Consider the following 21,031-nt stretch of genomic DNA (forward strand, 5'->3'; position numbering starts at 1 on the left):
GTCTGCAGAGCTGCAGGCTCGGTGTGGCAGGAGCTGCAGATCAAAGGAATACAGAAGCTCAGTCATGCTTGGCTTTAGGCTTCGGGGGCATCAGGCACCTGAAACATCTCCTCCATCTCTTGTCCTCAGCAGTGGACTCTGTGGCCCCTCACACAAGCCACCCACCATGCAGGGGAGGAAAACTCAGCTCCTGTCTGTTCTGTAACCAACAGCTTCACTCCCTGATCTCCTCGTGCATCGCTGTTTATGCAGGGAAGGATGCAAATGATAAGGGATTTATTTAATCGTTCACAAGTTTATAAAGATTTCACAACACAGTGTAATGTATTATATAAGGTATTAAAGGAGAACTCCAGTGTAAAATTGTACTTACCTTTGTTGAATAGGACACCTCCCCTCTCCTTTAGTTTACTGAGATACGGTAATTTTGTGCTTTTTGCACAGCACTCTGTACAACGGCCGCTTGGGGGCATATTTTGCCCCGCAGGTTGTTGTAAAAAAAAACAGTGTTGACAGCTTAATGAAAATTACAAAACACCACCACCTACACACACACACACACACACATATATATATATATATATATATATATATATATATATATATATATATATATATGTATATATATACTGTACAAACACAGTATACATATAAACACAGTACCATAAACATTCCATAAAATATACCAGTATATATCAGTGATTACAGATTTGGTTTGCTTTCCACCATGTCTTTAGTTTATATTTAAAAGTCAGGTAGTTTGTACATGTTCATAACTATTTTAAAAATGTAAAAATTTAAAGTTACAAATATGCAATGTTTAAATTGTACAATTATGCATAATGCATAATAAGAATAGTTTGAGTTAGCAATATTTGGTCTTTCCTCGGGGTTGCCTACAATTTCACACGCTCAGTCTCAGGAGGTTGTAGGTTTTTTTTATCATTATTGTCAAGACGCTGTTTTCTTTTACGTCGGAGGTCTTCTAAATCTCCCTCAATTTCAATGTGGCATTGCGATATGATTCATTTCCTTAAACTGGAGAAAGTTAGACTCACTCTGAGAGGTAACACTTCAACATTTTATGATAAGTGGGATTTCTTTTTTTACCTACTTTGAATTACTGAAATATTTGCCAAGAGAAAATCTTTTTTTAAATTTTTTTTTTAGGTTTTTATTCTGTTGAGTTTGCATGTTTGTCTGTGTGGGTTTGTGTAAGTAAGTAAAATAATAATATAGGGAGAGGCTACGGGTAGAAGGAGGGTACAGGTGTAAAATAAGAAGGGATAGGGGAAAAAATTGAGGTTGTTTCTGTTCATCGATAATAATTTCTCATTCGCATTGTGTCTTATGACAACGCATGTATGCATTTTTTTCTTTCTTTTGTAAAAGACTCCTCAAAAAAAAAAAAAATATATATATATATATATATATATATAATAACTTTGGTGCTTGAGAGTATTAAGTGCATTCTTATTGACACATTTCTGAATGTACTTTAACAAAATGCTACATATATACCATATGTAGCATTTTAGAACATAAATAGCCATATATAGCCATATATAGCCAGTATACATATATGCCTTTCCTAAAGCTGGCAGTATCCCATCTTCTGTGTGTAATTGCAGAGCCCAGAAATGGAATTGAATCTGCTGCCTCATCCAACTGAAAGCCAGAAGCTACATGACTACTGGCAGAATGGATTAGAATGGTGCAGAAAATCAGCAGAAATATCTTATCTCAGCAGAGCACGCCTCCACCAGACCAGCAGCAGTCCTGTGTGAATGCTGTACTTACCTCGATGAATACGGGCTTTAATCAGGAGAATAAATTTAATCTGTTTGGCTGAACACGACTCCCTTTAAAACACTTTCACAGAAACCTAGAAGAAACAGTTCTCATTTTGCAGAAACACGGCACCAATGTATTTCCCGTCCCAATTAATTAGAAATTCATCCAGTCAGCCTGTTTCATCATTTGTTTTTCCAGCACGAGTAGATTGCTGGGAGGGAACTTTATACACACAAGATACTTCAGTGTTATATGATTATTATTTTTTTGTTTTGCAGAAAGAAATTGCTTTTATTAATAAGCAATTACCTTGAGGCAAAACTACTCATTTTTGCATTCTATCTTGGATACTGTTATGTAGCTTTGTAACTTCAGAGGCTCTCCACACACCTCTGCCACACCTATTTACGTCAGCCTTAAGGTAAATTTGCACGAATTCGAAAACCATTTTAGGATTTGTACACTGTGAACTAAATGCAGTCCAGCTCTTATACTTGTGCATAAATTAATCATGCAGCTCAAAAAATCAAAATCTAACAATTTGAAGAGAAAATGGTACAAAGCAACCAGTGTAATTATATTACCTAAATCTATACCTCAATAAAACTTTAACTTTTTGTTCAAGCTTTATTTCTAATTTTCTCCCATTTTAGTTAAGCCATTTGTCCCACCCATTTACCCATCACTAGTGATGCTACAACACAAGGAGGGTGAAGACTAGCACATGCCTCCTCCGATACATGTGAAGTCAGACTCTGTCTCTTTTTAAACTGCTGCTAATGCAGCATTTAACGAGTATCATCACAGTGCTAACGCTCGGAGGAAAGCACAGCGACTTGGTTCCGATACATCAGCTCACAGACGCCTTGTGCTGATCCACATCACTCTAGGAGAAATGAGGGGAAAGAGCACCATCTACCCACCCACTGAGAGCAAGGTCAATTGTGCTCTCTCAGGGCTCCAGCAGCTGAAAACATGTTGCATGACTGGGATTCCAACCTGTTAACCTTAAAACTTAAGCTACATGTCACACCTTAGCGTGCGTTTCTGTCTTGTGTTTCCCTATTTTGAACCCATGTGCTCCTTTCCTCCTGCTTGTCTCATTTGTAACCCCGCCCACTGTTGTCCCTTGTCTGTGCCTGTGAAACTAAATACCCCATGTGTTACTTTGTTCTCAGTGTGTTTTTTGTGTTTGACCCTCTGTCTTTATGTGAGCTATAGCCTCTGTATTTTGACCCTGTCTTTTGTTTTATTTCTCTTTTTTGTTTGAACCATAATCCAGCAGTTTTGTGTAAGTTTAGTTTCTGGTTTGTTTTCTTTAGTTTCTTTAGTTTTTTGTTTGTGTATTTATTAGTCTTATTGTTAGTTTTTTGGTTTTATAGCACTTGTTTCTGTAGCCTTAGTGTTTGTTTTACTGCCCAAGTGTTTGTTCTTTGTTTATTATTATTTGAGATAAGGAAAATAAACTAGACCTGCATCTGGATCCTGCCTCCAACTTGTTGCACTACACCTCAGTCTAAAACTAAACTTAGTTTAAGACCATTATTAACTGCAATGAATTTGCATCCAATAACTAAAAATTATATGAGTGTTTTACTGACAGGCACAGTTGTAAATCTTGAGTTTCAGAGAAATACATTGGAAAATCCTGCTTTTTACAAAGTATTATATCAAGAAGTAATAGTTTCAGCTACTCCTGATGAATACAGTTCTAAAGGGAAATTTTGGTGCACCAGATGAGCTCTTACAGAATAAATTGCACAGTAGGCCGGATGTCCTTGCTGAGAACGGTCTGTACCAGTCATAAGTAAAAGTCCAATTAGCTCAAGAGCACCCAACCAGTCTTGAGCCAGAGAAATCAATACTTTGAAAAGGCTGCAATAAAATTAAACGCAGTCAATGGCCCAGAATGGTACGATTCAAATGTTTTAGTGCACAGTTGTGAGTTGAGATCTTGATCCATGCTTTAATATATTAAAGGTATTGTTCTACAGAGTGGCAAAAAGTCAACAGTGCACAGAATCAAACTCCAATAATGGGAAACAATTTGGCCTCATTCATTATTAATGCCAACATACATAACCAAGAGTAGAGACTGTGAGAGTTGAATTTTACTAATGAAACAGCAGCTGTTGTTTATCTGAGGATTAAGAAAATATTATTGCCTCTTTTTCCTCCAACTCAAAACATCCCAGAGAATATGAATAAATGAAGAGTCTCATCTAGAGTTTAACAGCTGCATTTAATAATTAAACTTGAATTAATTACACAATCAGGTGGACGTGCTCGCGACTGGAGGCGTGAGATATGCAGTATGAATTGTCTGTGCCTGCAGGTTATGCAGATATTTTGAAGAAAACAGCAGATCAGGAGAAACAGACATACTGCGATTTCACACTCAATTCAGCAGAGAGAAGCCAGTGACCCATTTTAACATGGTGATACAACAGGATGCTGTCAGGCTTTCCTCCAAATAAACATGTAGAGTTCACTGACATCTTTAATGAGAGAATTACATCAGGCTTTGCTCACTTTCATTCTTCTATCGGTGGTAATGAGCCTGCTAACAGTCTGTGATAACACAGGTCAACAAAAGCACACTTGATGATCAGTCCTGTTATGTACTGTTATAACACTGTGCAAAAATCACTGAACACATTATTCATTTCATTACCAGTTTAAAAAACATTACAAGTACCGTTAAAGGGCAAAGAAAACGCATCCCGGCAAATAATCTGATATTTAATATGTAAATTATTTCAGTATCTAGTGTGCTCTAAAAATTCTCATTTTATCTGAAGTTCTTGTTTTAATAGTTAAAGCTCATTCTTTACCTTCAATCTTCAACCGTTTCTCTTCTTCTCAGGAAACTTACTCCTACTTTCCTGACATCATATATAACCCCATGGATTAAGAATTTAATGTCACTTAAGTTCATATTGTCACTGTCCAATGACAAGCAAGTATTTCTATTTTTTTGGAGGCAATTTTATTAGCTTTTAAAAATGGCAGCTAAATTCACTGAACTAATTTCCATCATTCAGGACTTTCCCTCTGAATCTGGAAAGTGATGAGATTTTTACTGTAGCATATTGTTTATTTCTTATTAATAAAGGCTGTAGACTATACATACTACAGGATTGTTTTGCCTTATTATTACATTTTATTTAGTTTTTCTAGTCTACATTTTAGTCAGAAAAATAAAAAAGTAGCCAAGTCCATAAAGCTAGCTAGAAATGCTCTACAATTTGTGGCTGTTAAAATGTCAAAATTGTAACTCTTTTCTGTCTTTTCAATCAACATTTTTTCAATTTTGAGGTAGTTAAGATTGTTTCTGGTTGGTTCCCGGCTGTATACAATGAACTATCCTCGTATAGCCACCACAGCTGTCATATGTTTGTGTTATATTTGTGTTTTTTCTCCACCACTGGAATTATTTATTAATTATTTAACTTTAGACATGAGGTAAAGTTAAGGCTGTAGAAAACACTGAGGTGGAGCATATAATAAATAAACTGAGAGTAGAGACTGTGAGAATAAGTTAGTGGGCTGAGTTAAGTCGACGGTCTCTCTCTCTCTGTCTCTCTCTCTCTCTCTTTCTCTCTCTGTAGTAAATCCGGAACCCGCCTGTCCCGGTCAGAGCCAGTGTGGCGCTCGACAATCCAGTTTCATAACCTGGAGGGGGCGGAGCCGGGCTGTGTTCCAATTCGCAGCGCGTTTGTGTTCTATTTAGGGAGATTAGAGCGAATGAGCGAGAATATATTTATTTAGAACTCCTGACAGCTTAACTCGTGTAAATCTACGCATATACGCGTTCTTGTGGTGTTTTTAACCGGTTTCGGCTCAGCGCTGTAGTGGAATTTCCGGTTGGAATCTCTAGTTAGGGCGCGAGTTGATGAATTGGAACGAAGCCGCAAGTTTTCTGAAAGCAGGAATACCCCGCGTTGGAGAGCAGGGTTGCCAGGTTTAAGGTATTAGCGCCAAATTGGGATTTAAAAAAATAATCCCTAGAAAAAAAACTGAAAACCACGATGAATATCAGATACAGCAGAAAGAAACATTAAAGTACTAAAAAATAATACTTCAGTAGAGTACAGATACATCAATTTAGTACCTAGGAAAAAAACTTTAGTACTTAAGAAAAAAACTTCAGTGCTTAAGAAAAAATATATTTTAGTAGAGTACAGATACAGCATTTTAGTACTAAAAAAAAGTGCTTAAAAAACTTTTAGTGCTCTAGAAAAAAATATTTCAGTAGAGTACAGATATAAAGTTTTAGTACTAAAGAAAATATAATAAAAAAAATAATAATTCAGTGGAATACAAATACAGCATTAGTAGAATTAAGTACAGTAGTGAAACAAAAACAATACTCCAGTAGAGTAGAGATAGATACAGCATTTAGGTACATAAGTACAGTAGTGAAGTAGTTATTCTGCTTTGGGATGGATATTAATACTGGTTCTGGCAACCCTGCTGGAGAGACGGAGCGAGCGAGGGAAAGTAGATCAGAGCGAAGTAAGGGAGGGAGGAGAGTAGAGCCGAACGGAGCCGAATGGAGCCGAGTAGAGCCGAATGAAATCGAGTGTAGCCGAGCTCCCGAGTCCCCGTGCCCGCTCGCCTGCCTGTCTGTCTGAAGGCAGCTCTCTCTCTCTCTCTCTCTCTCTTTCTCTCTCTCTCTCTCTCTCTCTCTCTCTCTCTCTCTCTCTCTCTCTCTCTCCGTAGCTCCTGTAGAAGGAAAACGCAGGAGCGCCTGGACACGACGAGCTGCGCGCGCTCGAACGTCGCGCGCTGGTTGGTGTTCCCGGAGCCGCTCGAGAGGCGAGTTTGCGGCAGTTTGGAGTCGCGCGCCGCTCTCGCGCACTTTTTTTCGTGTAACGCCAACGGCTTTAGGAGAGAAGTGTGAAGCTGGCGAGTTCCTAACAGCTCGAGCTGCTTAAAGCTCGCTGATTGTTGGATTGTTGGTGCTGAAGAGGCTTAAGGTGGGGCAGAAGAGAGAGAGAGAAGCGGGGCTGATCCCTCACTGTCTGTCTGCCTGCCCCTTATCCAGCTGAAGAGAGAGAAAGAGGGGGAAAAAGAAGGAAAAACGAGACATTTCCCCTCCCTTCCCTCCCGCTTGTTGAGTTTTTTTGGGGGGCGCGCGCTCAGAGCTTCAACAGTGGCCCTGATCCGCGGACGCGTCTTTTGGGGAGTGAATTATTCTTATTCCCCAGTGCAGCCGGACCATGGCCGACGACGACGTGCTGTTTGAGGATGTTTACGAGCTCTGTGAGGTGATTGGAAAGTAAGTGCTGTTGTTAACAGTTCTACCTGCTGGTTTTAATGCTGCTGTGCTTTCTCTCAGTTCAGTTCTGCTAAAAAATGAGACTCTTCCAGTGCTTCTAAGGTGCATTGACCAGGTGGTCCCATCTAGGCACTGTGTGTGGTGTACAACCCAGATGGAACCTATAATCAATGACCCTGATTAACCCTTTATAACCTGACATCACATCACATCACATGTGGGGCTGACATGGAATCCATGGACTTAACTTTGTGGTGTACAGTTGTGTGCTTTAGTTCTGTACTGATGTGCATTGACAAGGTGGTCCAGGTTTAGAGCCCATTCTGGACTGTGAAGGAGGAGAACCCATCCACCAAACCAAACAAGCTTAACCTATGTGCCCATGCTTAGATAAGTGGAATGTGAAAGGTGGTCTCCAGGTGTGGATGGGATTTAGGTGGGTTTTACACCTTCATTTCAAATTTCAAAATTTCAAGTCCAATCTAGGCATTGTTTGTACAATCCAGATGGAACCTATGATCAAGGATCCTGATTGCACCCTTCAACCTGACATCACATTACATCACATGTGGGACTGACAAGGAATCCATGGACTAAACTTCTTACAAACCCCACATAGGCATGCTATAGTTCAGTACCTTTGTGCTTTAGTTCTTTAGATCCAACAAACCAAACATGCGTCCATGTGTCCATGCTTACATGGGTGGAACGTGGGATAGGTGGGTTCTAGGTGTGCATAGAGTGGGGTTTATATATTGTTTTAATGGGACCCACCTTAATTTCCCACCCAAGTTTTTATCCCTTCTGGACCCTGACATAACATGTGGGTCTGACCAGGGACCCATGGATTAAACTTACTGGGATGCTATGGTTCTTTCATTCAGTTCAGTTCTATTCTGTGGTGCAGTGACTGGGTTTAGGTCCAGAGCTAAAGCCCACTCCTGGACCGCCTATGCTCAGTGCCCCAGGCAATATTCTCAACCCCCTTTCAAGTTGGTTTCAGGTGGGCATTGGCCCTGAGTGGGGTTGTACATGTGTTGTACCTGAAACACAAATGGGCTTCCAAAATATCATTATCACCCACTCTAACCTTGGACAGGTCCCTTCCAGGTTCCATGTGCAGTGTTCCACTTAGATTGGGCCCATGTTTAAGCTCTCCTGGTTAGATATATAACACTGATATGGCTCATCACTTTGATCCTTATGTGGGGCCCAAAGGTATCCTTTTTGGACTATAAATACATGAATGCTATATAGGCTAGATCAGTGTAGGATACTGCCTGAAGGCATGTATGTAGGTGTGACATCCCAGATAACAACTGAAAACCAGACTTGGCCCCCATCTTTGTCCCTATCAGGGTCAGTGATAGACCCAATCTGGGTTATACCTTGTGCATAGAGCTTAGATGGAATCCAAATTGAGACCCCTGATGTAAAGAAGAATGAGAATGAAAGTAATTCAGATTTGCTTTCACACAGTAGTGGTGATTAGATGATTCTAAGTGCTTCTGGGTGCTTTTTTGTACATGTGTGCTGATCTGAAATGAGCTGAGAGGAGCTGTTTGACTGTAGCTTGTGAATACGCAGTGAGCAGTAAGTGCCTCAGGTGCTCTTGTTCTTTGTAATTCTATGTTTTGATAATATGTGGTACAAGTTTGGTGACTCTGGAGAGAGTTGTGTGACATATGGGTGGGCCCACACATGTATCAGCAGGCCCAGAAAGCAGAAAACTCATACTGGAACAAAGCTGTTAGCTCTGGCTTATGCAGGCTTGCATGTGAGTGAACCTGTACTTTACACGTGGGAATGTTTGGGATTTTTCAGCCTGTTTTGGGTCCGTAACAATAACAATGCTTTTGGAATGATTAAATGTCCTATTGTGAATTTAAGACCATTTTAAGCTATTGCATTGTTATACAGTTATTACACTGTTAGTGCACTGAACGTTCAGTTATTACAAGTATTCATTAATTTGAATTAAACATATACAGCTCTGGAAAAAAATTAAGAGACCACTTCAGTTTCTGATTAAGTTTTTCTAGTTTTACTATTTATAGGTATATGTTTGTATAAAATAAACATTGTTGTTTTATTCTTTAAGCCTTTATTTGCAGAAAATGGAAAATGGCTGAAAAAACAAACAAAAAAAAGATGCAGATCTTTCAGACCTCAAATATTGCAAAGAAAACAAGTTCATATTCATAAAGTTAATAAATTAATATTTGGTGGAATAACCCTGGTTTTTAATTAAAGTTTGTATACATCTTGGCATGTTCTCCTCCACCAGTCTTTCACACTGCTTTTGGATAACTTTATGCCTTCACTCCTGGTGCGGAAATTCATGTAGTTCAGTTTAGTTTGATGGCTTGTGATCATCAATCTTCCTCTTCATTATATTCCAGAGGGATGTTCGATTGGTACAATCAAAGTAAATCACTTTATATGTTTAGGTGGCCTCTTATTTTGTCAACCCACATTCATTGGCTAACCTTAGTAATTAAAATGATTAAGATCGGGCATATATATATATATATATATATATATATATATATATATATATATATATATTGTATGATATATATTGTATGATAAGTCGATAAGGTAATTATTGGCCTAATTGTCAATATTGAATATAAATACATACCTCATGTCCTGTTCTTTTTATTTTGTAAAGTCATCACTCTTCTTACCTGTCTCTTTCCTCTTTTCCCTCTCTCTCACTCTCTCTCACTCTCTTGCTTCCTTCCTCTTTTTTATCTCAGACACTCCCTACATTTGTATGACAGTGTATCTTGTCGTTGTCTGGATGATATACTCTCCTGTAGCTTGCCAAGCCCTAGGCCTTTATGTCACTGCACACTAAGAAATGTAAGTACAGATTTGTACTTAAAAGAGTACAAAGCTTGTCGCTGGGGCTGTACCTTATATTGAGGTACAAAAAAGTACCTTTCAGTGAAAGTCCTTTTTTGTACCCATGGTTTTTGTGGCAGTAAAGATTATAAAAATTATAAACATCATCATCAACTAAACATGGCTCAAAAACTTGATGATCCAAAATTGTCTGGCTTTTAAATAAAAAATGTGCAAATAAAATATATATTGTTTATTAGTACAGTGATGCAGAATACTGAATGTACCCTTTGGCTGGTTAAATGGTACAAATTTGTACTTATTGCTGTTAGAAATTACTTTGTACTTCAGAGGGAACAAATCTGACCCTGTAAAGACCAATATTGTTCCTTTGAGGGTACAATTATAAAGAGTGTACCTTTGAGTACAAAAAAGTACTCATATCGTACCTCTGTTTTTTAGAGTGTGTTAGGAGCAGGGGATCTATTAAGCAACTGCACTGCCACCTCTTTCCTCAAGCTCTTCAGATTAATAAAGCAGTGTGTGTGTGTGTGTGTGTGTGTGTGTGTGTGAGAGCATGTGTTTGTGTATGTGTGTGTCGGTAAACGGTACAGATTGCAAATAAAGCACAGGGCAGGCAGCCAAAATGATCTTGCAATACTGCCTTACCATATTTTGTTGCCAGAACATGTCTGATCCCGTTATGCTGACACTGTTTCAGTATGGAGACCAATGAATCAGAGTATTGAATCAGACAAAAAGATGATCATTCTTAGGTTAATCTGTAGGCATGTGCTGATATGGTAAAGATTTCGCTGTTGAAATTCTTCTGCACCACAGTATTTGGATGCTCTTCTTCAGTCATACTGATAAAAGAAAATTATTTGACACAGTAAATTGGGCTACCCTCCAATTAATCTCATAAACCAACTGTTCCTTATACTGTTTCAAAATTTCTTGATGAACGGACCCATAGAATTTCTCCAAAATGACCTCAAATAAACAGTTTTTACATTGGTTCCCATTGAAAGTTAAGAAAGTTTTATCTCTCTGCTGTAAAGTTGCTCTTTTGGAGATACTTGTTTTTCATTGGACAGCGACGATATGCTCCATACGCTGATAACTTAAATATTTATTTACATATTTTGTTTATTTATATATTTTTGTTTTAAAGGAACAGGACTATTATTATTATATATTTTTATGAAGCTGACATAAACCTCTAAACTCTAGAACTAGAACTAGAACTTAAAGAAAATGCAGTATGGTTGCTATGGGGTTGCTTAGTGGTTGCTAGGGTACTGCCAAGTGTGTACTAATAGGTAGTTGCTGCAATATTGCAGGTGGTTTTAATTGGGTTGCAATATAGTTGCAAGGTGGTTGCTGTGGTGTTTCTTAGTTGTTGCTCGATGGTTTTAGGCTGTTGCTTGTTTGTTCAGAACAGTTGTATTTGGTTTAAATTAGGTCAGTTGTAACGCAATTTAATTACACCACCAAGTCTGACCCCAAATTCCGCTGTAATCTGTCCCGCCCAACACAATTTTTTTTGGGGGGACAGATGCTTCGCATGTGGTGAGAACATGATTGGTTATAGATCCCACCCAGATATGAAATATCCTTTTTTTTGAGCCAATCAGAAGAGACAATTTGCTTGCATGGTTTATTGGTGCGCATTTTGGTGTGTTTAGATTTGTGCCTGTGTGAAACCAAACCAAACATAGGGATAAACGCTCCATGTAAACGAATTCATCAACTGATTCCGATCATAGAAAGCAACCACAGGTGTAAAAAAAAAAAACCCTTATTTAAACTGGAGAGCATAGAGAGTCCAGTTTAGTTTGAGTCCCATAACAGTTCTCTCTGTTACTGGATACCTTTAGGCTTTTTTTAAATGACTAGCTAACTGAGAAGTCTTGCATCATGAAATTGAGGCTGCACTTTTCTGTGGAATTCACTGCAGAAACACAAGACTAAAAAAAAACTTAGGGAAGCTGTTGTTTGGAGCACTAATGCACTAATAGTCTGAGACTGATGCCAGCAGGATGTAGCAGTCTAATGGCTTTTTTGCTGATGCATGGAAGAGTCAGCAGAGCAGTACGGACTGGAGGCCCAGGCCACAGGCCCTGAACAGCAGTTTTATTCCAGTCAATTTCCAACCTGACAATTAAACCAAGCAAAACAGGATTAAGCCTTAAAAATCTATATTCAACAAGATTAGTTCAGCAGAAATGACAGATGGAGCTGGATTGTACAGTGTGTGACTGTGTGGGTTCAGTAATATATGCTATTGTCAGGTTGCGGTGAGGTGCTGCATTTGCATTGCCCCTTAGGTGAGACACACAGGCCAGCTGAAGAAGTTTGCTTGTTCCGCAAGAGTGCTCTCGCTGTCTCTCTCTCTATCTCTGTCTCTCACTCTTTCTCTCTCTCACACACACACACTCTCTCTCTCTCTCTCCACAGTAGGAAATGACCATACATAAAGCTCATACGGCTTCCTGCAGGCTAGTCCCCGCTGAGTCAAACAGGAGTTCCTGTGGCTTTGTAAGAACCTTTTCAATAGAGTGCTGGACCAATAAGGAAAAGCACAACCGGGCACTGAGGATGAATAGTGTGTCTGTACCTAAAAAAACCCAATAAACAAAAACACCTAAAAACAAAGGCTCCTCAAACGCTTCTAGTTAAATCTATCATGATAAATATGATAGTGTTTTGATTTTTAACGTACAATAAATGGTGATGACCTCAATCATTTTTGCTGACCTCACTATTGTGAATTGCTTTTTCTTAGCCAAGAGACACTATTACCTTGAATGAGATGTTGACTTGCATTTTCTTTAATGGGTATTGTATTAATCGAGTATTTATGAAGCTGGTGAATGTTAGAGACCTTTTGCCCCTCATAGCAATACAAGGGTTCGACAATGAAACTGAAACACCTGGTTTTTGACCACAATAATTGATTGTGGTGACGGACAGTTCCGGTGGAAACAGGAGAGTTGAGGTGCACATTGAATTCTGCGTGATTTGAGCAGACGTGGTTTTATGTTTTTTGGATACAATCCGGTTTAGCACCGGCACATCCCTTTCAGACAGCTTCCTCTTACAGCGTCCACAGTTAATCCTGTTGGATGTGGTTGGTCCTTCTTGGTGGTATGCTGACATTACCCTGGATACCGTGGCTCTTGATACATCACAAAGACTTGCTGTCTTGGTCACAGATGCTCCAGCATAGACCAGCATCCTGTCCTGGGAGGTGTTCCTGCCCTTTGCCCAATATATATTCTAGCTCTGGGAGCTATCACAACTCTTCTTAGAAAGAAGCAGATGAGAAGATAGATGGAGAGAGCCTCTTCAAGCTTAAAAAAATAATCTTCACACTTTCATTATGTATCGCATTTTTGAATCTCTCTATAAAGAATCTTTTTAGCGCCTCAGCTCAGCCTGTGCTGAGGTGTGCTGCAGCTGCTGTGTGAGTGTGTGTGTTTTTAGAGCGAGTCTGAATGGAGATAATGAGGGCAGTAGGACTGTGTGTCACTTGCTTTGATTTGAGGATGAGAGGCATGCACCTCTGGGGACACTAGTTGAATGACATGCTGGAACGTCCAGTCTGGGGCGAGCGCTGTGGAATGACGAGTATGACTTAGTTTGACAGTGTTGTGACTTTTTGCAGCTTTGCTTTGCTCTAAGCTCTATTACTGGAAGGCTGTGCAGTGGTTATATGGAAGCTCATGCTCATCATGAGGTTTACATCACACTTCACCAACAGTTTACCAGAGTGAGGAGTCCATTATTGTAAGAGCACTGACTAAACAGGTTATACAGTATGTAGGGCTGGCTGCTGTATATTGAAGCCTGGTGTGTTGGATCTCCTGAATTTCTCAAAAGCTACAACGTAAAAGACTGTTCCAATCTGAAGGACTCTTATACTCATAGAGGCTACTTTTGGGTAGTGTACCTCTTGGTGAGAGAATCTTGACTGTACAAGCCACATTGCTCAAATCAGATGTTTTGCTCAGATCAGATTTGGCTATCTTGATGGTTCACATTCACTAATGTAAGTGAGCTGTATCTGTATCATATGTGGAGCATCTTTTGCTGGAGTGGAGAGTAAACAGCTGGTCTGAAGTTCATGCTCAGGTCGAGGAGGTGAAAAAAGGCCAAGTGGTTTGCTTTTGCTTTTGCTTGCTTTTTGCAAGTTTTGCACCACAAATCCCTTTTTTAGACTGTTCAAAATGTATTTCCAATAGACTATCCTACTGAGGATGCATTACCCTACTTCAACTGCATTCTAGGTTTTGGAACACAACAATATTGATACATCTCCAGGACCAAGAATAAACACCTCTGCTATGGAAAAAACACTCGCTCATGGTTTGTCTTTAGTGTATGGTTCTTTGAATGGTTCCACAGTTTAAAATATTGTTTTTTTGTATAGACCGATTAAGAAACCTTTGCTTTAATGATGGAAACCACTTTTATAGCCTGTTTCAAACAGGCACGTTTAAGCTAGTTTGTCACAGGTGTCTTCAGATGTTGCTTTTTCCTCTTTTTACTGTCAGTTAAGCCCAGGCCTTTCCTCCACCTTGCTGTGAGATGAAATGCTGAAACTTAGAAGACGAGGTTTAGGCAAATTCCTCTCTGCATTCTGAAGGTGTCTGCTGTATTCCTCCAAGAGCCCTTTTACATATGTATGATATTCCTGGACAGCCATATGTGAATAATACTCTCTTTAATCTGATGGCTGTTAGTGTGTAAAGGATAGAAAGCACTAGTGATTTTGATAAAGATAGCATGGCTGTGTAATGCATAAAGAAAGAATAAACTGTCAGATGATTGTGTTAAAAGCAGTTTACATAATGTAGATTTTGTATTTGTTGCTGTCAGATAAAAAACACTGTATCTATAACATGGCGATTTTACAGAAGAAGCCAAACAAATACCTTCTTGACTTTTACTAGAAATCAATGTAAAAAGATTTAAGGCCCTTACACCTGTGCAAGGGGCGTCACGATGCTCATTGCTATCTTACACCCTGCCAACAGTCAATTTTCATACCTTCCATCTGTGTTGTTTAAATAGCAACAGTGCTTGTGAATATATCCTTGCTAATAGATACAGTATGTGTTCAGGTAAATTTCTGGCATATTGCTATCTTGACAACAGAAAACACAGGTGCTCCACTGACTGAAAAAAACAATAAAACAAGACAGACGCCAACAGTCAGATGTTCATTGCTATCTTGGCAGTGGATTGTCACAGGCGGATTCCTGATGCACATACACCCTCACTCGTTACATACACATTGACATGCACCAGTGCCTAAACGCAAGGTGCTCCAGATTTTTTTTGTTCAGTTTTTGTGTGTTAGAACTGATTGCAGGGACAAATCTGAATATATTCTAAATGTACAGGGGTTGGACAATAAAACTGAAACACCTGGTTTTATACCACAATAATTTATTGTTCCAACGGACAGTTCTGGTGGAAACAGGAGAGTTGAGGTGCACATTGAATTCTGCCGTGATTTGATCAGCCGTGGTTTTATGCTTTTTGGATACAATCCGGGTTAGCACCCAAACATCCCTTTCAGACAGCTTCCTCTTACAGCGTCCACAGTTAATCCTGTTGGATGTGGTTGGTCCTTCTTGGTGGTATGCTGACATTACCCTGGATACCGTGGCTCTTGATACATCACAAAGACTTGCTGTCTTGGTCACAGATGTGCCAGCAAGACGTGCACCAACAATTTGTCCTCTTTTGAACTCTGGTATGTTTGAACACCCGTAATGTTGTGTGCATTGCAATATTTTGAGCAAAACTGTGATCTTACCCTGCTAATTGAACCTTCACACTCTGCTCTTACTGGTGCAATGTGCAGTTAATGATTAAAGATTGGCCACCAGGATGCTCCATTTTAGCCATGACACCTCCTACACTAAAATGACAGGTGTTTCAGTTTCATTGTCCAACCCCTGTACATTTTGTGCTGCCTTATTTTTAGGTATTTTATTTTGAATTGATTTTATTATTTTTTTAATTCATATTAATTTAATCACATTGTCAAAAAAAGAACAAAGAAATAATATCAGACCTGTTTACACTATATTTAAATCCTATTTGAACAGTAATAGTAATGTGATTATTGGACCCATGCCCTACTGAATTCCTCACACTGCAGGGCTGAAGAAAGGTTTCTGCTTCACAGGTCACTGACCTGGTGTAGTGTGATTAACAGGGCCTTTGGAGGAATGTGTAAGCTTCTTTGCCGAGCGTGGTCAAAAGTCTGTGAAATATTTCAGTGGCTACTAGGAGGACTGAGGCTCTGTTTTTTCGCTGTCACTAACATTTTTCCTGAGCACACGCCTGCTGCGGTTTGGAGCCGAGCTTCAGCTGAAACGGGACTTTTACTCACAATTACACACATCAACAGCAGCGTAGTGTTCTCACTCTGGGTGGATTAAATATTTATTCATTTTGTATGCCTCGCTAGAAACACAGTCAGTGTTCACTAGGCGAGTAAAGATACTCCCAGAGCGTGATACAATTAGTATGATGATACAGTCTTCATAATATTTTACTGCAGCTGTGAGATCCACTTTTAAAACTTTAATGATGCTTTTATTTAACTCAAGCAAATCAGAGAATCCCTGAACAGAGCTTTACTTAAGGGAGGGAGGATGTTATGGAGGAAAAAAAAAGTACTGTATATATCAAACAAAATATAATATCATAATATAATTCTTAATTTTAGTCAGTAGGGTAATTTTGTTTATTTTATTTGAATCCCCATTAGCTCCTATAATGATAGCAGCTATTCTTCCTAGGGTCCATCAGGCATAAAACACACAGACATTTTATACACACACAGAATAAACAGAAAACATACTCTAAGTACATTTCAAATGTATACAAAAGAAAAGAAATAAACATAGAAAAGTAAAGAACAAAAAAAAAGAATGAAATGAAACAGTCTCATTATAAATCCAGTAACCTCACTATTGCCATTGAATGGCAATATAAATCTGGGTATAATTCTAATATTGATATTGAACAGTATAAAAGCCTTCTAAATATGAATTTGCTAGTTTGTATGAAGTGCCCTATAATGAACATTAGTCTGTGACTGATGCTGTAAATAATGTATATATAGAGGTTTCAGATATTTGTTTGAAAATCATAACCCCATTACTGTATTATATTCTAATGTGATACGTACTGTTTTTATTACCACTATATTGTGTATGTCTTATAATTATTATAACGGTCTTTACCGTTCACATTACAAGCCTCAGTAATCAATTCAGATTTTTTTGGTTACATCCGATTTGGCTGTCTTCACTGTTGTGAATATGTCTGCCATTTAAATAGCACACATGCCCACATTTATATGTTTATGCAAAGCGTCTCTGTTGTTTTGCCATGCTGCCAGTGTTGTGTCACATTCTGACTCCTTGACTGAATTCAGCTCACCTCAAGCAGTGAAGGAACGTGAAGAAAAACGTATTTTATTATTACTAGTTAGTTATTCATAAACAGAAACAACAGCAATATGAATGTGAATATGACCTGTGTAATAATTGTGTAATCCCCTACTTCTGCAGGGCCAGAATGATTGGCCAAAAAAAGTGGACCAATTTTAAAAGTGATTTAAATCCACTTTGAGAGGATTGCATTTGACGTGTTCACACTGCCTTGAAAAAATCAGATCTCAGAACTGTCATATTAACGCAAAAAAAAAAAAAAATGAATCAACCCACTTGTTATGTTCATTTGTCATGTTTAATTTTCGAAAAGATGTCTAAAACGAAAAAAATCCTAACAAGCAGAGTGAATATTTCGTTACTAACTCCATTTCAAATTATTCTATCAGTATTTAGTTTAATGGTGTTCCTTACCTCTAACAGGTAATAGTTCGATTAGGATAATTCCCTCGTTTTTCATTTTAAAAAGTCATGTTCAAACTTTTTTTTTTAATGTTTCACTACTTTATTACTTTTGAAAGACCAACATATAAAACACAGTAACATTGAAACATTCAGTTTAGTTTTAGTTTTTTTGTTTTTGCAGGGGGTGGTTGCAAATATGTGAGATGAACCATTTTCATCTGTTGATTACTGTAATTAAGGCAAGCAGAAATACTTTTTGAACTGTTTTTCCTAGATCTTTAACATTTAAAATGAGTCAATTTGATCTGTAACACAACAGGAGGGTTAAATACTGTACACTGTAGCTTATAGAGTAATGCACACATAGCTTAAGATATCTGTATTGCTGGTTTCTGGTGTATTGAAGTTCTGTCTGGCTGACTTTTTGACTTTTCTTCAGTCTTGGCCCAGTTGTTTCAGTTTAAAGCAGTGATGAGCTCTTCTGTTGTTTTTCCGCTGGTCCTGTCAGCGCGGCTGCTTCTGCTTAATGGACGCTGCTGTACTGAGAGCCAGCGCACTGACAGTACTTTTCAGGTCACCAGCCTGGCTGCCTCATTAAAGATTGCAGCAGACACCGTTTGATTGCTTTCTCAACGTGAGCAGAGTTTTAAGACCTCCCCGCATTGACAAAAGCCTGCGGAATGCCCATTTTTCCTCCTCTGCCTTTAGAAGTGATGGATGTGCAGCAATAGTGCTATTATTTTCCCCCCTCTCTTCTCCCAAACGCTGCTGTGAAAGCTAATGCCTCCTCACTGAGCTGCTCAGAGGAGAGGAAATGTGCCGTGGGTGACCTCTTCCCCGTACCTGGCTGGCACCAGAGCTGCTGACTGCTGCAGTGTAGCGAGGGCGAGGAGTGTGTGGAGCAGACTGAGTGTGTGTGTGTGTGTGTGTGTGTGTGTGTGAGTGTGTGAGTGTGGAGCGCAGCTGTGGCCGTTTGGATCTCACGGCCTACTTCCCTCCTTCTGCTTCACAGACTGCAGGTGGGTGACGCACATTACTCACCCCAGTGAAGGGGCCGCTGTCAGCGGGGGCTCTGCTATGGGACACCATGAGCCCCAGTGAAAAAATCTGTGGGAATTCCTGTGTGTTAGCCACACATTCATCAGTGTGCTCACAAACAGGGTGTGGAAGTTATGTGGTTATCATCATCGCGACGTGTGATGTCACCTAAGGCAAATAAATAAACGCAATGTTGCATTGTTTGGTACCACTACCTTTATAAAGGTTTTATAAATGGTTTACAATTAGTTTATTAATGGTTACTAATTAGGTTGTAAATGCCTTAAAAATCATTAATAATCAGTTATAACACATACATAGAAAGGGCAACAATATAGACGGCTGTGGGTTCAGTATTTGGCAAAAAACAGGTCTACGTACATTTCTATGTATGTGTTATAACTGATTATTAATGATTTTAAGGCATTTACAGCCTAATTAATAACCATTAATAAACTAACTGTAAACCATTTATAAACCCTTTATAAATGTAGTCTTATTTTAAAGTGGTACCCATTGTTTTGATTCATGACACAAGAAATAGATACACAGCGTTGTTAAGCAGAGCTGTCTCTGTGTCTGTGTGAGTGACAGGCTGCTGCTGCCTGATGAGCAGGGGGAGGGGGAGCGTGCGTAAATACAAGGTTACTGCATGGCCTCCATCCACATGGCTGGGCACATGCTTGTAATTTTTGTTTAGCATGGAATCGGAGACTATGGAGTACATTTTGTGCCAAAAGTTTTACGCAAAAAAATGAATCCACAATCAAAGTGTTAAGAATCAAAAGGGACAAGTGTATGTTTGAAGTGTATAGTGAATACATAATATTAAATATACTTGCTTTCTTTATTATTCTTTGCAGTTATTTGAAAAGTATTTCCGTTTGGTTTTTGTCTTCTCTTTTATTTTAGAGTTTTTTGCTTCTGAGTAGAAGAAGGCGTTCCCCTTGAAACTCCATTGGTCACCTGATTTTGGAGTGACGGGTAACCTGAACCCTCGTCCGAGACCTACCACGCCCTACCCAGTGTTCAAGCAAACTTCCAGTGTACAGGTCTCAGACGAGGGTTCAGGGTACCCGTCAGTTCAAAATCAAGTGACCAATGGAGATTTAGGGGGAACGCCTTCTTCTAAGCCCCGCTTACATGTGAAAACTGTGTCAAAACTCACAAAAAATGCACAAAATAAAAGAAATCAAAATAATATCCAACTTAAAATAATTTTCCAAATAACTGCAAAGAAAAATAAAGTAACCAAGTAGATATAAAAATATATATTTGCTATATTTTTTCTCTTTTGAATTGGCAACATACACTTTTTCCTTTTGATTCTTAAAATTTAGAATGCGAATTTTGGCAATTTTGGCAAAAGATATATTTCATAGGAATCCTTTATGATTGAAAGTTTACAATTGAATCCTTGTAGCCCTAGTTCCCCAATCTCAGCCCTCCATAGACGTCCATTTCCTCAGCCCAACTCTCTCCACGGTGGTCTCTCTCCATCCTGTGGTGTCTCTGGTCATAGACGTCCTGTAGAATAGCATGTCCTGCTCAGAGGCAGCATCTTCTCGTTTACAAGGCCGTGCCTCACCCTGTCACTCAGCGGTGTGCAGCACAGCCTCTGGGGTTCAGCCCTGAGAGTCCCTGGCCTTATCTCAGTCTGAGAGCTCTGAACACAGCTGCAGCATTATTGACTCCAAACAAGAGCCAAACAGATCCTGCTGAAGCTGCCAGAGCGCTGCCTGTTTTACTCCTCCTGTTTTACTCCTCCTGTCGTTTAGCCTGTTCTCTGGGTGGCGGGGGGGACTGGAGAATTGAAGTCACTCCTCTCTGCTTTACTCAGGCACATGATAACACTGAGACAATGCGTGTTGTTGAAAAATGCTATACAGGAAAAATAAAGCAATTGGATTTAGACTGACAGGCCTAATTGGGCACATTGTAGGTAAACATTCTTCTCCACAGCAGCAGTTCAGATTCCACAGTGTGATCTGGAATAGAGTTATCACTGTTACTTCTGTTAGATTTTTAGTTTTTTGTTTTTCACCATTAATCAAGTGATAAAAGTTTTAAAAGCAAATGTATACAACGGGATTAAACGTGGTTGGGCACATGCTTATAAAAGCATGTGTTAAAACTTGTTCACCTCAGTCCAGCACAGTTTTGTGCAGAAATTTGATGT

The 21,031-nt window shown here is 39.1% G+C and overlaps 1 protein-coding gene across 11 annotated transcripts in view; it reads left to right on the top strand.

Annotated features, from left to right (window-relative positions):
- Window positions 1–6,407: 6,407 nt before the first annotated feature.
- The window catches only part of caska (calcium/calmodulin-dependent serine protein kinase a), a 229,061-nt gene continuing 214,437 nt past the window's right edge, over window positions 6,408–21,031 (top strand). For 4 of the 11 annotated variants that reach the window (XM_022680590.2, XM_049485152.1, XM_049485157.1 and 1 more), the window contains exon 1: window positions 6,409–7,078. In XM_022680590.2, the coding sequence (XP_022536311.2) occupies window positions 7,020–7,078 (59 nt within the window). In that variant the 5' untranslated portion in view covers window positions 6,409–7,019. Of the gene's footprint in view, window positions 7,079–21,031 lie in introns of all 11 variants that reach the window. The other 7 variants (XM_049485154.1, XM_049485156.1, XM_049485159.1 and 4 more) reach the window with 3 other exon arrangements.

The sequence above is a fragment of the Astyanax mexicanus genome, chromosome 11 (genome assembly GCF_023375975.1).
Source record: "Astyanax mexicanus isolate ESR-SI-001 chromosome 11, AstMex3_surface, whole genome shotgun sequence".
Classification (NCBI taxonomy): domain Eukaryota; kingdom Metazoa; phylum Chordata; class Actinopteri; order Characiformes; family Acestrorhamphidae; genus Astyanax; species Astyanax mexicanus.